At 43.0% G+C, this 16,458-nt stretch overlaps 1 protein-coding gene across 5 annotated transcripts in view; it reads right to left on the bottom strand.

Annotated features, from left to right (window-relative positions):
- Positions 1-1,683: 1,683 nt before the first annotated feature.
- The window catches only part of luzp1 (leucine zipper protein 1), a 52,752-nt gene continuing 37,977 nt past the window's right edge, over positions 1,684-16,458 (bottom strand). For 4 of the 5 annotated variants that reach the window (XM_047821676.1, XM_047821677.1, XM_027159786.2 and 1 more), the window contains 2 exons: positions 8,910-9,086; positions 1,684-6,472 (listed from right to left, as the gene is read on the bottom strand). In XM_047821676.1, the coding sequence (XP_047677632.1) occupies positions 8,928-9,086 (159 nt within the window). In that variant the 3' untranslated portion in view covers positions 1,684-6,472; positions 8,910-8,927. The remainder of the gene's footprint in view (positions 6,473-8,909; positions 9,087-16,458) is intronic. The other variant, XR_007144541.1, reaches the window with a different exon arrangement.

The following is a 16,458-nucleotide window of genomic DNA, read 5'->3' as shown; positions in this document are numbered from 1 at the left end:
AAAGTTGATGTCACAGCTTACAGTGACGGCTTGTACGTGAGGGCAGGCTGTGTTGAACCTCATCGTTAATATCAGATATTCAACAAAGGTTATTCTTTAGAAAGTTTAAAGTTTCTAATACTATTCATTCAACTCTTCCCAAACAAATCCAGAGTAGGGGTTATTTGATTCCCACCCTAATTGTATTGTGTGGGGAGTTTGCATGTTCGCCCCATGCCTCTGGGATTTCCTCTCCAGTCCACAGACATGCATTGTAGTCTGACTGGCATCTCTAATTTGCTCATATCGTGTGAATGGGTGTTTGTGGTAGACCAGCATCTTGTCCAAGGGGTACATTGCCTTGTGCCCCGAGGTTCCTGGAATAGGCTCCAGGTTCCCCATGACCATAGATGGATGGATTTTCCTTTTTCTAATCTTCAGGCATGGGGGCACTCTGGCTTAGTGGTTAGCACGTTCGCCTCACACCTCCAGGGTTGGGGGTTCGATTCCCGCCTCCGCCTTGTGTGTGTGGAGTTTGCGTGCTCTCCCCATGCCTCGGGGGTTTCCTCCGGGTACTCCGGTTTCCTCCCCGGTCCAAAGACATGCATGGTAGGTTGATTGGCATCTCTGGAAAAATTGCGATGGGTTGGCACTCCGTCCAGGGTGTATCCTGCCTTGATGCCCGATGACGCCTGAGGCACAGGCTCCCCGTGACCCGAGAAGTTCGGATAAGCGGTAGAAAATGAAAGAATGAATCTTCAGGCAGCATGCTTACTGCCTCCCTTTAGCTTTATAGTTATTATTACACCTAATGGTCAAAATGGAAACCACAACAAGCGATAATAGAGATCTGCTGGGGCAGGAATTATGTTGCCCCATGATCATGGATTTTCTGCCAAATTGAAATTGTTTAAAAACTCCACAGTTAGAATACATCTCCCTCTGAGATTTGACCAAAACCTTTTTTTTAATCTCGATTTTTTAAATGGTATTCCAATGGTTTTAATAGTAATAAAAAACACTATGCCACTTGGTATAGTACAAGGGTTGTATAAGAATCGGAAAGTCTTTTTTTTCTCTTATTGCATCATTTATCATCACTGTTAGTGAAAGTGTATTAACAGTCTCTTTAGGACAAGCTAGATTGTTTGCTAATAGCAGGTTTCTTTTTAATAATTAGCACCAGCTAAGAAATAATTTTTTAAAAAGATGTTATTCCAGGTTCGGAATTTGTTTAAGCAACACTGGGTGATATTCATGTCCATAAGCAGGTAACACTGCAGACCAAGTGTGTGAGCGAGAGTGTATGGTACCGGCGTCCCATCTAGGGTGTCTTCCCACCTCACACCTAGCATTCCTGGGATTCTCTGCACTGAGATGAGACATGAGTGGCCCAAGCACTATGAAAAGTAAATCCGGCTATAAAAGTACAGAGAAAAGAAGCAATTTCTAAACTATTATGTGGGTGTCACTCAGACGAAGACGAGTCAGGTTTCTCTCAAGGTTTCTTGCTCGTATCGCCCAACATCGCACTTCCTCGCTATCGTTGCCTTTGGCTCGATCATTAGGTACGAATTTCAAATAAATATACCGTTTCCATTTTGGATTATTATATTCCTGTAAAGCTGCTTTGTAACAAAGTGAGTTGTTAAAAGTGCTGTAGAAATGAACTGAAGACAAATAACCACAAACCATGATGTCAGATCATGTTACAAACATGTTTTATTACTTAACTGGAATACATGAGCTGCTGTCGAATCCGGCAGCCTGAGGAGAGATCTCTAGCGACATGCACAATGCGCTCAGCTTAAACATGCACGAAAAGTTTATGCTAAAATAGATTAGTAACAGTAGAGGCCCTGCCCTGTGTGTGTATACACTCTTGCTCTCACACACCTCAGACAATGAGGATTAATACTGCATTAACAAAGTCACAAAAGAATGCCTCCCTTGATTGATTGTCCGGACCCGTGTGTGTGTGTCTGCACTTATGAATATTACACTACACACACATTATTTATGAGGATTGTATATATATATGTATGTTGTTTTTGTGTGTGTGTGTGTGTGTGTGTGAGTGAAAGTGTGAGGGTTTAAGGCCCAGGACTGTCTAGGCCTGTCTATCTTTGGCAACATAAAGACAACACTCCTACTTTAGGAGGCTGGAGGTCGGTCGGCGTGAGGAACAGCAGTTACAAACCTGAAACCAATCCACCTGCATTACACATTTCTAAGCACTAGGAGTTATAATGTATGTATGTTAGGATTGCAGAATTATGGGAAAAAATAGTAGATTTGCATTCTTGATTACCGGCAGAGATAGATAAACAATGTGAAAGAAAAAAAACAACCAAATATTAAGACAATACTAATAAAAAAAAAAAAGTAACTCTCCAGGAGCGTACAATGGAAAGATACAAGCAATAAAAAAAAGTGGGGGGGAAAAAAAATGAAAAGGGAATAAAATTAAAAAACTCAACAGGCCAACTTTACAAAAATTACAAGATATTTTAAATACGATTTTCTGATACAAGAATCCAAAATAAGGATCTTTTTCCTTTTAAAAAAAAAAGGTAGACAAAGACATGAAAGAAAGAAAAATTCTGAATTTACCCTTTAATTCCTGCCCTGCACACCTCAGGCCTTATTTTCCCCCAATGTAAACTATATATATATATACAGTATATATATTTTAAATGAAGAAAACACCATGGAATGATAAAGGTGCAAAGCAAAACGATAAATGTTACATCCCCGCCATTTCTTTTTCTCTCTCCTCCAACAGCTGAAATTTTATTCATTAACTTCATTCTTAGGTGAAAAAACAAAACAAAAAACAGAACAAAACAAACCCCACGTACAAATATATATACACACACTCTATGGCTGTACATTCAAAGAAACCAAATACGTTTTTTTTTGCAGGGACCAATGAAGTGCAATGAGTGTGGTTACGGACAGAATATATATATATATTTTTTATTTATTACACAGACACCAAACACAACGTCCCCAAAATGTTACTTTATTAAAAATCTCTACCGCAGAGATTCCAGTCGCTGATTGAGTCGCGGTCGCTGACCGTGTCCGAATTTGGTTATTGCTCACGTCTGCGATCCATTCATGAACACATTTTGACCTCGAGTCAGTTCATGGTCATGCAAACATCATGTCTGGAAGCAGATAACATTTGGAGTGAACATTGGTGAGAGTGAGACGGAGCAGCAGGGCAATTCAACCAAAATATGTGACGCTCCGATTACGTAAGGTTCCTGAAGATCCAGATAAATAATGAGTACGTCGTCACCATTAACGGTGCGTTTTCAGGCTTTAAACGTGACAATTTGAAGTGGTTTTTAAAAATAAAATCGTGCTTTTCAGTCTGTTCAGTTTTTGTTCTTGACATTGTTTTGCAGATGAGACACATTAGATCAGACTGAAGACGATAAATAAAATAGAAAAATAGGAAGAAGAAAAAAAAATCTATAAACATCTGCAAAAACTAAAACATCTCTAGTTTCTGGACCGATGAGCTGCCTTCAGCTACATACTTAACATTAATGCATGTGATTACCGGCAGCAAGCTTCAACACGACCTGCTTTTTAAAAGGTTCAGCTGAATGAAAGCCAGAGGAAAAAAAAATCAAAAAATAATAATAAAAAAATGTCCAGGTTCCAGATTAGTGTGTAATGGAGAAGATTGGAGAGATGAGTAAAAAATGGACAGAGAAAAGAAAAATAAACACGTTTTTTTTTTGCCTATGAAATTTCACCTTTTGTTGCTTTTCATAATTTCATTCGTTTTGGGGCTGATGATCTTGATCTAGTGATTTTAAGGAGAGAGAGTTGCATTTATGTTTTTAATACAGCAAGATGGTGGCAGGAAAGGCAGATTTTTCCCAATGACGCAATTTCTGAATAATTTAATCACCCCAAATGAATTTATTATTTTTAGTGCAAAAAATAAAATGAAAAGCTGTTTTTGTTTTTCCCAGGTTTGTTAAAAATACAAAAAAAACCCCAAAACAAACAAACAAACGGACACACAACACTTTCATCTCTGTGTAAAAACACTGGATGATCAGCGACAGCATTAGGATTTAGTATCCAGCTCTTCCTAACTAGGACCAGAGCGAAGACGACATCCTGACAAGTCCTTGCATGCAGCCTAAGTAGCCCTGATCTCTCTTTATAAACGGTGCTATCCCCAAAAATATTATTTTTAGCACCTCTAAGAACACAAGTAGCTGCAGTGCCGACTTTGAAAAGAAAAGAAAAGAAAAGAATCATGGCTCTGTTTATTAACTGCAATGACATTTGAGCAGCTAACAAAACGACTGAGACGTTGTTGTGGGTTTGGGTGGGGGGTGGGGGGTTCTGGGTTGTGTGATGGGCGCCAGTGATTTACAGCAACCTGAAATCCCCAACGGAGGAAGTGGAGCTGGTTGAGGGTGTCGGCGGCGTGGAATTTTAAGGAGCGTGTTGATACGTGTTGTAGGTTTGAACAAAAAAAAAAAATTAGAAGAAGAAAAAAAGTGGTTTGGTATAAGCATTTTTTTGGGGAGGAATTAGAAGCACAGCTGAGAAACATAATGCACTATATCTTAAAAAGCTGGAGATCTCTCCTGCTACACACACTGAGACACTGTCTCTCACTCTCACACACAAACAGTCTCACACACACACACACAACCTCACATTGTTACACTGTGTGAGAGACTGTAGGTGACACAATGAGCGTGTGTAAACACACACAAACACACATTCTCTCTCTCTCTCTCTCTCTCTCTCTCTTTCTCTCTCTCTCTCTCACACACACGCCTCTTGTACAAACTTTAGTGGATGACAGAATCTAAGCATCTAAAAAAAAACACTTCTGCATACTCGTAGCAATATATTGGAAGTGGAAATGTAACTTTCTTCAACTAAGTGCAACAGGCGCTCAAACGTCTAAACGAAGACCATCTACGCGACGGCAGAAGCGGACGGTGCTGGAATGGGAAACACTGGCCACGACGGCACACAAGATCAGTTAACGCTAATGACTTGAACTGGGTTCCTCTTAAAGAGAGACTACTGAGAAAACACGGCAAAGCTGAATGATACGGATGCTTTGAGCAGAAACTGTTAGACAGACAGACAGTCAGACAGAAAGACAGACAGAAAGACAGATCCCATGAATCCAGTGAAATTTGGATTGACTTGTCAGGGACTAGAGGACAGTGGACCCACAACTGGCATCATTTTTTTTTTTTTTTTTTTGAGAGTTCAGTTTTAAGACGCATGTCCATAACAGCATTTCGGTACGTTTTTATATTAAAAAAAAAAAAAAAAGCTGAAGCTGAAGACGATGACAACGAACCTGATCAGTGCTCATTTTCAGAGTACGTGCTCTGTCCAATCACAGTAGCTGCTGTAATTTTCAAAACACCCTTCTTATCCAATCAGAGCTCAGGGCTCGTGACATCACTGCAGCCCGTGTCAGCAGGTAGCGCGTGGAGATGTGGATGGATTTTGGCGCTTTCTTTTACGTCCACGGTGCCGAATCCCAATCCCATTCCTGCAGCAATGCACTGTGGGAGCAAAGGGGTTCAGTTGGTTTCAGCCTCTGTGTCCTGGGAATAAAAACCACCATTCCACTTTCTCTTTATGCCTTGTTTCTGTCTGTGCAAAGCATGCGTGTGTTTGTTTGTTCCACTCTGTGTCCAAACCACCCGGGTATCCAGTTTCTTACACATTTATTTACATACTGATGATTGGACCATGATCCCATTCTAATATCCTGCGCTGTTCGAGAAGCAGCTTGTCTGCGAAAAAAAATTGAGTCATGCGTTTATTGCTGGTTGCCATTTTCTGATGTGCAATTTCACAACCAGTGACAGCAAGGTGACTAACAGAAGTGTAATATTTATATTTTTAAAGGGGGGGGGGGGGGGTGGAACGACACTTTGGCACTCTGAAGGCTGATACAGACAAAAAGCATGGATAAAAAAGATCATATGTGAGCACGAACAGGGACGCTTTTCTTTTTCCTGATGAATATTTGAGAATGTGCAAAGCTGTGCGTTTGCATGATGATCCTGGGTTTGTGCAACAAGTCGCCAAAATTCCTGATCACGTGGAAGGAGGAGAAGAAAAAAATATATATGTATATTTAATCACAAGCACAGATTTTGAGATACAGGATGCTCCTGGCTGTACCACATAGCCCCAAAGCTCAGGTGTCCAACGTCACTTCCAGAGTAGAGATGATGCACCTAATCTGTGTAAAATCTCAGCAGCACTGAACCCTGTCTCTCCGTTTCCCCGTCCCTCTCGGCAAGCATGCATCCAGGCCCGGGCAACACACCAGGGCAGCTGTGGGAGAGGTCAAGGGCAGGTGAGGCCAGGGGTGGTGTGGGAGGAGCTAGGGGAGTTCAAGTGCAGCATGGAGATTGTCTGAGGATTGAAATGCAGCGGAGCCTAAACACGAGAGCGACGTCACAAATGGGACCTGTGCAGAAGAAGGCGCAAGATTCAGTCACACGGTAAAAGCAATTAAAAATCTTAATTAATTGAACTAAACTAGGAGCTGCGTTCCAGTCGAGCTGAGAATTCAATAATCCAACATGTACAGTGCCTTGCAAAAGTATTCATACCCACTGAACTTTCAAATTTGGCCACGTTACAACCACAAAGAAAAATGCATTTTATTGAGACTTTATGAAATAGACCGAAAGAAAGTGGCACAAGAGTGCATTTGTTTTCAGCCCCTTTACTCTGATACACCTAACTAAAATCCAGTGAAAACAACTGCCTTCAGAAGTCACCTAATTAGTAAATAGAGTGCAGCTGTGTGTCATTTAATCTCAGTATAAATACAGCTGTTCTGTGAAGCCCTCAGAAGTGTGTTAGAGAACATTAGTGAACAAACAGCATCATGAAGACCAAAGAACACACCAGGCAGGTCAGGGATAAATTTGTGGAGAAGTTTAAAGCAGGGTTAGGTTATAAATGAACATCCCAAGCCTTGAACATCTCACGGAGCACTGTACAATCCATCATCCGGAAATGGAAAGAGTATGGCACAACTGCAAGCCTACCGAGACACGGCCGTCCACCTAAACTGACAGGCCGTGCAAGGAGAGCATCAATCAGAGAAGCAGCCAAGAGGTCCATGGTAACACTGGAGGAGCTGCAGAGATCCACAGCTCTATTAGTCGTGCACTCCACAAATCTGGTCTTGAAAGCCATTGTTGAAAGAAAGCCATAAGAATCCCGTTTGCAGTGTGCGACAAGCCATGTGGGGGACACAGCAAGCATGTGGAAGAAGGTGCTCTGGTCAGATGAGACCAATATTGAACTTTATGGCCAAAATTCAAAACATTATCTGTGGCGGAAACCTAACACTGCACATCACCCTGAACACACCATCCTCACCGTGAAACATGGTGGTGGCAGCATCATGTTGCGGGGATGCTTTTCTTCAGCAGGGACAGGGAAGCTGGTCAGAGTTGATGGGAAGATGGATGGAGCCAAATACAGGGCGATCTTAGATGAAAAAATGTTTGAATCTGTGGCGGAGGTTCACCTTCTAGCAAGACATACAGCCAGAGCTACAATGGAGTGGTTTAGATCAAAGCATATTCATGTGTTAGAATGGTCCAGTCAAGGGCCAGACAACTGGGAATCTGTGGCGAGACTTGAAAATCGCTGTTCACAGACACTCGCCATCCAATCCAACTCAGCTCGAGCTATTTTGCAAAGAGGAATGGGCAAAAATTTCACTCTCTAGATGTGCAAAGCTGGTAGAGACATACTGTAGCCCAAAAGACTTGCAGCTGTAATTGCAGAAAAAGGTAGTTCTATACAGTATTGACTCAGTGGGGCTGAATACAAATGCACACCACATTTTCAGATATTTATTTGTAAAAAAAAATAAATCTGGACACCATTTATCATTTTCCTTCCACTTCACAATTATGTGCCACTTTGTGTTGGTCCATCACATAAAATCTTAATAAAATGTGGTTCTGACATGTCAAAATGTGAAAAAGTTCAGTGGGTATGAATACTTTTGCAAGGCTCTGTATCACACCATGTAAATAATATTGTCTCTTTAAATTCATTAAAAAAGGCAGAATCTCTCATCTTGAGGAGCATATTTCATAACCTTCACTTGCTGTCCTGTGGCTTTGTTAAGTACTAACAGTTTCTGGGCGATATGAAGTAAATAAAATGTAAAACCTTAGCTAGTGCTGGAGCAAGTGCTATTTTATAAATAACATGGATGATTTGACGAAGGAAAAATTGGGCTCTAGACAATATGCTAGGCTCCGATTAGTTTTTAACTTCATTTAAAAATGATATAAACTGTCCTGTTTCTGTGCTACATTACATTTAACAGCGAAACAAACATAGTCTCTGTTTTATATTCCTGATGTTACATTAGTTTAAGTGCTAAAGGTGGTGGTACAGATGCTTTTCATTTAAAATAAAAAAATAAATAAAAATATTTTAGCAGAGGGGCACAGTGGCTTAGTGGTTAGCACGTTCGCCTCACACCTCCAGAGTTGGGGGTTCGATTCCCGCCTCTGCCTTGTGTGTGTGGAGTTTGCATGTTCTCCCCGTGCCTCGGGGGTTTCCTCCGGGTACTCCGGTTTCCTCCTCTGGTCCAAAGACATGCATGGTAGGTTGATTGGCATCTCTGAAAAATTGTCCGTAGTGTGTGATTGCGTGAGTGAATGAGAGTGTGTGTGTGTGTGCCCTGTGATGGGTTGGCACTCCGTCCAGGGTGTATCCTGCCTCGATGCCCGATGACGCCTGAGATAGGCACAGGCTCCCCGTGACCCGAGAAGTTCGGATAAGCGGTAGAAAATGAATGAATGAACTACTTGAGCAGCTTCATGAGAACTGAATTTCCCTGTGTGAAAATATTATAACATACACACCTCTGTGGAAGCACAGTGTTAATTGTCAAGCTGACGGTTGTTCCAGGGGCGACTCCCGTCACCGACACTAGCCTTGCCTGTCCACGACCCTCGACCTCTGCGCCGCTCGGAAGGGTTCACGTCATCTACTGACCGCCTCCTCCACGTAGTTGCTGCTGGCTCGCTCTCATCAACAGCCTGGAGACAAATCCAACAGCAGATACGTTCAATTCAGAATCATTTTAATGCAAACAAGTCAACAAGTCATAATCATCATCTGCAATTAAGCCGTACTCCAACAGCGTCTCTAAAACGCCATGATAAGCGCCGTCCCAGTACTTCAGGATGCACTGACACCTATTGGTCCATTGGCCAAATCCAAATCTGAGCAAAATTAATACTTCTGGTTTGTTCAACCTCCAAATAATTAAACAACCCACTGGAAAATGCTTTAAGCTGAATAACTATATAATAATAAGCTGGTTAAAAAAGAAGTTAGCCAAAGATCCACAGCCAACCCAATGATTTACACAAGGAACCAGTTTGTGCCAGGCTCTCTGCTGGCTCTCGGTCTGGTGCAGATATACAATTATCGCACATAATAGGCCCTGAGGCCAAGGCGATGGGAAAACGGGAGGGGGGAGATGGGGTACAGGAAACCAGTTACGATGCAGTGGTTGCCAAATGGGCAGGAGCAACTGGGCAGCTTCCTGTCTGACTCAGGAAGGACTGGGAGAAGGAAATGAATGAAGCTGTTTGGGTGAGATCCATTTGGCTTCCCTGTGAACCGAGTGTTAACACTGTTACAGACCATCACACGTCTAAAGCTTCTACACTATCTATTTATCCATATTGTTTCATATTCAGAAAACCTTTTAATACTTTAACGTCTTTAAATGTTCTGCTTTTTTTTTTTATCCTATAGCTGCCAGACCCAGGAAACATGAGAAAAAGTGTTTTTCAGTCACAGTTCACAGAACAAAACCTTCTGTACCGGAACATTTTGATTTTTTGATTCTGAAACAAAACATGGAGATTCTTCGCAAAACAAAATCTCCTGATGCAGATGGACGTGGAACTTTCTGGCAAGCTTTCCGTCTTTTATCTAATGCGACTGATTAAGCATGCTGACTGTGTTTCCACACAAAATTAGTTCCATATTAGGAAACTGTTTTATGGCACTACAAATTTCTTTCAATTATGCTAAAAAAGTAGCATTGAAGAGCAACGAAATCCACCTGCAATAAACATACAAACAGATTTAAAATGAGTAATTGAATATATTTTAAAGGAATGTTATATGGATTTATATGGATTTTCATTTTAGTGTTGTTTTTTGTTTTTATGTAGCATTGGGTATTTTGGCAACCTCGAATTTTAAGAGTTTAAGCTTTCGGATCCTGACAATAAAAGAAGCATTGTTATACTCTGTTTACAAAGAAAAATCTAGGTAAAATAATAAAAATAATTAAAAAAAAAAGGTAAGTACATAATTTATATTACAAAGAAAAAAACAAAGAATGTCAAGAAATTTATAAAAAAATAAATTGAAACTATAAATACCAAAAACAAAGGTGGTGTTTTCAGTTAAACAGCAAGCTAAAAAAACATATTTGTCCTGATATAAATTAATAGTAGCCAAACTACTACTTGTCACGGTCACTTATTATTGAATTGCAACGAAGCTGAACGTGATATGAAAAATGATCACACACCTGTATGCAATTGTTGCCAAATTGCTGCCTTCAGACAAAAAGCAAAGCAAAAACAAACTAACAGAGAAAATGTTTCATGCTCTTGTCCTGTGATAAATGCTGGCAAACTAATTTTGCCCTCCCATTAAAGGTTAAAAGCCAACCACAATGACAGAAATAATAACGCACACAATTTTAACATCCCCAAAACATTTTTAAGTGACTCGGCAAATAATACATGCTGTATTTTTAAACAACCCGACGCTGGAATGATCCCAGTGTAAATTTCTTTCAATAGCCACAACCATTTATACCACAATTCATCACTACCGCTGCTTCCTTTGTCATTCTGCTTTTTAAAACAGATGGCATTGGCATTCTCCGAGTCTAGTCTTTGTTCCAAAAGGAGCGGAAATGGCTTTTCCAGACAACCCGATGTCTTACATACAGGAAAACATTACTGCGAGTAAATCAGATTCCTGAGTGCTGAAACTGATTCCAGCTCAGCAGGAAGAAACCCATGCACTCGAATACACTCATAGTGACTGACTAACACACACACACACACTCTCGCTCACACACGCGGGCACACACTCTCGCTCACACACGCGGACCCCACACACTCGCTCACACACGCGGGCACCACACACTCGCTCACACACGCGGGCACCACACTCTCGCTCACACACTCGGGCACCACACTCTCGGGCACACACACTCGGGCACCACACTCTCGGGCACACACACGCGGGCACACACACGCGGGCACACACACGCGGGCACACACACGCGGGCACACACACGCGGGCACACACACTCGCGCACACACACTCGCGCACACACACTCGCGCACACACTCGGGCACCACACTCTCGGGCACCACACACGCGGGCACACACACGCGGGCACACACACGCGGGCACACACACTCGCGCACACACGCGGGCACACACACTCGCGCACACACGCTCGCGCACACACGCGGGCACACACACTCGCACACACTCGCGGGCACACCCACACTCTCACACACTCGCGGGCACACCCACACTCTCACACACACCCCCCACACTCACACACACACCCACACTCACACACACACCCACACTCACACACCCACACACCTACACACACCCCCACACTCTCACACACACACACCCCCACACTCTCACACACCCCCACACTCTCACACACACACACCCCCACACTCTCACACACACACACCCCCACATCGCGCGCACACACACACGACGCGCACCACACACACACCCCACGCGCACACCCACACCGCCCACGCGACCACACACACCCCCACGCGCACACACACACCCCCACGACGCACCACACACCCACGCGCACACACACACCCCCACGCGCACACACACACGCGCACACACACACGCGCACCACCCACACGCGCACACACACCCCCCACATCACACCCCCCCACACACACACAACGCACACACAAACAAACGCACACCCACACAAACGCACACCACACAAACGCACAAACACGCAAACGCGCACACACACGCAAAAGCGCACACACACGCAAACGCGCACACCACACGCAAACGCGCACACACACGCAAACGCGCACACACACGCAAACGCGCACACACACTGCAACGCGCACACACAACGCAAACGCGCACACACACGAAACGCGCACACACACGCAAACGCGCACACACAGCAAACGCGTCACACACACGCAAACGCACACACACACACGCTCAAACGCACACACACACACGCGCAAACGCACACACACCACACGCGCAAACGCACACACACACACGCGCAAACGCACACACACACACGCGCAAACGCACACACACACACGCGCAAACGCACACACACACACGCGCAAACGCCACACACACACACGCGCAAACGCAACACACACACACAACGCAAACGCACACACAACACACAAACACGCGCGCACACACACACACGCACACACACGCAAACGCACACACACGCGCAAACGCGCACACACACACACACACGCGCAAACGCACACCACACCACACACACGCGCAAACGCAGACCCCCACACACACACACACACGCGAGCAAAACGCACACACACACAACACCACACAACAAACAACACACACAAACGCACACACACACACACACACACACACCACAGCGCAAACGCACACACACACACACACACACACGAGCAAACGCACACACACACACGCGCAAACGCACACACACACACACACACAACACACACGCGCAAACGCACCACACACACACACGCGCAAACGCACACACACACACAACACGCGCAAACGCACACACACCACACACACGCAAACGCACACACACACACACACGCAAACGCACACACACACACACACGCGCAAACGCACACACACGCGCAAACGCACCACACCAACAACACGCGCAAACGCACACACACACACACGCGCAAACGAACACACACACACACACACACCACACACACACGCGCAAACGCACACACACACACACACACACACACGCAATCGCACACACACACACACACGCAAGCGCACACACACACACACACGCGCAAACCCCCTCACACACACACACGCGCGCAAACCCGCTCACACACACACACGCGCAAACCCCCTCACACACACACACACACGCGCGCAAACGCACACACACCACACACGCGCAAACGCACACACACACACACACACCACACACACCACACACCACACCCACGCGCAAACGCACACACACACCACACACACACACGCGCAAACGCACACACACACACACGCGCAAACGCACCACACACACACACGCGCAAACGCACACACACACACGCGCAAACGCACACACACACACGCGCAAACGCACACACACACACACACACACACACACACACTCCCAAACTCACACACACACACACTCCCAAACTCACACACACACACACACTCTCAAACTCACACACACACACACTCCCAAACTCACACACACACACACTCTCAAACTCACACACACACACACTCTCAAACTCACACACACACACACACTCTCAAACTCACACACACACACTCTCAAACTCACACACACACACACTCTCAAACTCACACACACACACACTCTCAAACTCACACACACACACACACACACACACACACACACACACACACACACACACACACACACACACACACACACACACACCAGTGTGTATCAATACTAGTTTCAGATAATCATTTGATACTCATTTTCTCATACAAAATACAACACCTTCTGGATCTTCTGACACTAAAGCTGGTACACTATGCATTTATTCATATTGTTTCATACAAGTATAAAACTTCTTTAAAGTGGGAAAACAATGCTTCTTTTGGACCCTTTGGATCTGCAAGATCTAAAAAAACAACAATTTATTCTTTAATAAGTCATTCTTCCATCACAAATCCTAACAACAACAGTTCACAAAGGAAACTCTAAAACAGAACATTCTGATTTGTTCTCCTGTTACAGATAGATGCCTGTGGAACATCCTGGCAAGCATTCCATCTTTTATCTAATGCGGCTGATTAAGCACGCTAACTGGGTTTCAAAACAAATAATTAGTACCCTGATGTTTATAGTTCATCGCCTAATATTTAATCAGGTTTAATTTTGCTTTGTTACATAAAATAATCACTTGATACTCATTTTCTCACACGAAATACAATACTAAATACACACCAGATACCATATACACCAGATACTATGCATTGTTGTGCTACTCATGTGCACCATCATGATCATACTACATGAGTAACCTGATCAAATCTTCTCGCGCCATTTAAACGGTGTCTGTAATAGAGAGAGCAAGGTTACAGACCATTGTTAACGAGTGTGGTCATTAAAAACAAGAGCTTCAACTGAGGGCACAAAAAGATATCTGTGAGCATTATGTACTGAGAGAGCAGTGTTTGAGACGGTCATGCTGAGTCAAAGTGCACTCATTTTTAATAACTGCACACAACCTGCACACATCCCTGGGTAACCAATGTACTATAAACCGCTCTTGCTTATGTCGATTTCTCCTTTACTGTATTAGAATGATTCATTCGATTCTATTCAGACTGGCCACTCAGCTGCTCGTTCAGTCCCGTGTAGCGCTGCTCGTATTGGCCCCACCAACTCTCAGGGTTCGAGGAAGACACGCATCAAGACTCTTCTCTGTTCTGAGATAAACGTCCGCTAGACGTCTGATCAGCATTACAAATGAGAATCTAAAGCCTTTCCTCTTCCTGAAATAATTAAACTAGCACTTAGAGTGAAGAATAGGGTTGCAAAATTCCGGGAATTTGCCAGGCTGGAAAATTTCCATGGGAATTAACGGAAATATATGAAATTAAACTGGGAATTTAAAAAAAATGCAGAGTTGCCTATAACAAGGAACTTAAATGTAGTTAAAAAAATCTTGCAGCATAATTTTGTTTAAAACAACAAGATTTAATGCAATTTAAGTTGAATCTGTACCCTGCATTCCTCGGTCACTTGCACACAGCACACTGCTTACTGGAAGGCCATTGAGGCCAAACCCCCTCCATGTACTTGCATTCTTCCATAACATGCACAGTAACACTTTATTGCAGGGTCATTTAACTAGTTGCATATTAGCGTGAATATTAATAGAATACTAGCTATTTATTAGTACTTATTAAGCACATATTAATGCCTTATTCTATATTACCTTATTCTACATTCTTAATTGTACCCAATACAAGTGTTACCACATACACATTATTTGATGACCTTCCCCCGCACACTCACTACCACCTGAAATAAAAAACCTCTATAAAATAATGTTTATTACAATTATTAAGTTTATTTTGTTCATTACAAGCATAATAATGTTCATAATGCTTTTGTTACTCGATGAAATAATCAATTAAAGTTCTACTTACAATTAAATCAGTCAAGGCGTCATTTTTAAAATTTGTATTAGCTTGCATGCATGTCTGCTTATGACCAAACAAAATGTTTATGTTTGTATATGATATAGTTTATATACATTTACCTATATTTCCAAATAATTCCCATAAATTCCTGTAAATTCCCGTTAAAGTTTACAATTTTTTTTTATATTTCCAAAATTCCCCAGATTAAGTTCCCGTGGAAAGTTTCCGGAAATTTACTGGAAACTTTCCGCCTCTTTACAAGCCTAGTCAAGATACTGTTTGAGAACATAAAACTAGATCCATAGAGTTCACTGCTAGCAGCCACCAGACTTACCAGTTACTCACCCCAGTATCCATTTCAAAGAGAACTTGAACTGGAAAACATGGCATTGATGCATCTCTAAATCTAGTGCCACCTACAAGAAGAGTCTGTTTCCTCTCAAGGTTTTGACCTAATTATGTCTCACAGAGTTTTATCTTTACACGGTCACCCTCTGGATTGTTCATTAGGAATCCAATACAAATCTACCGATGTTTTTCTTCAAAGCTCCTTTATGAGAATGTCTGTTGTGGAAAATGCTTCAGAAATGAACTTCACACACTGCTACAGGCCGCAAAATACAGTCAGTTGCATCTTAATGTAAACAGAATCAACAGTTCAATGATAATGAGAGGCTCAAACAAATCCTTAGTTCGTAGTCCAGTTTAACATTCAACTTTTTACAAGTTCGAGCTTGCCATGCAAAGAAAAAAAAAAGCCTTTAAAACCAACCCAAATTTTTCAGGCTTGATGAAGAACACAAATGTCTGGCTCCATTTAGTTTAAACTGAACACTGCTGCTCTACAATTACTCTGTATCCGAAGAAGCATACCATTTTGGCAGGCTGTATTTTCTCCATAAGCTTCAACCCGAGCACAAAGCCGGATCTGTAGGTCCTCTTGGGATTTTT

Source organism: Tachysurus fulvidraco, chromosome 12 (genome assembly GCF_022655615.1).
Source record: "Tachysurus fulvidraco isolate hzauxx_2018 chromosome 12, HZAU_PFXX_2.0, whole genome shotgun sequence".
Taxonomy (NCBI): domain Eukaryota; kingdom Metazoa; phylum Chordata; class Actinopteri; order Siluriformes; family Bagridae; genus Tachysurus; species Tachysurus fulvidraco.
Note: the sequence above shows the minus strand (reverse complement) of the source record. Positions and strands in the feature narration are given on the sequence as shown.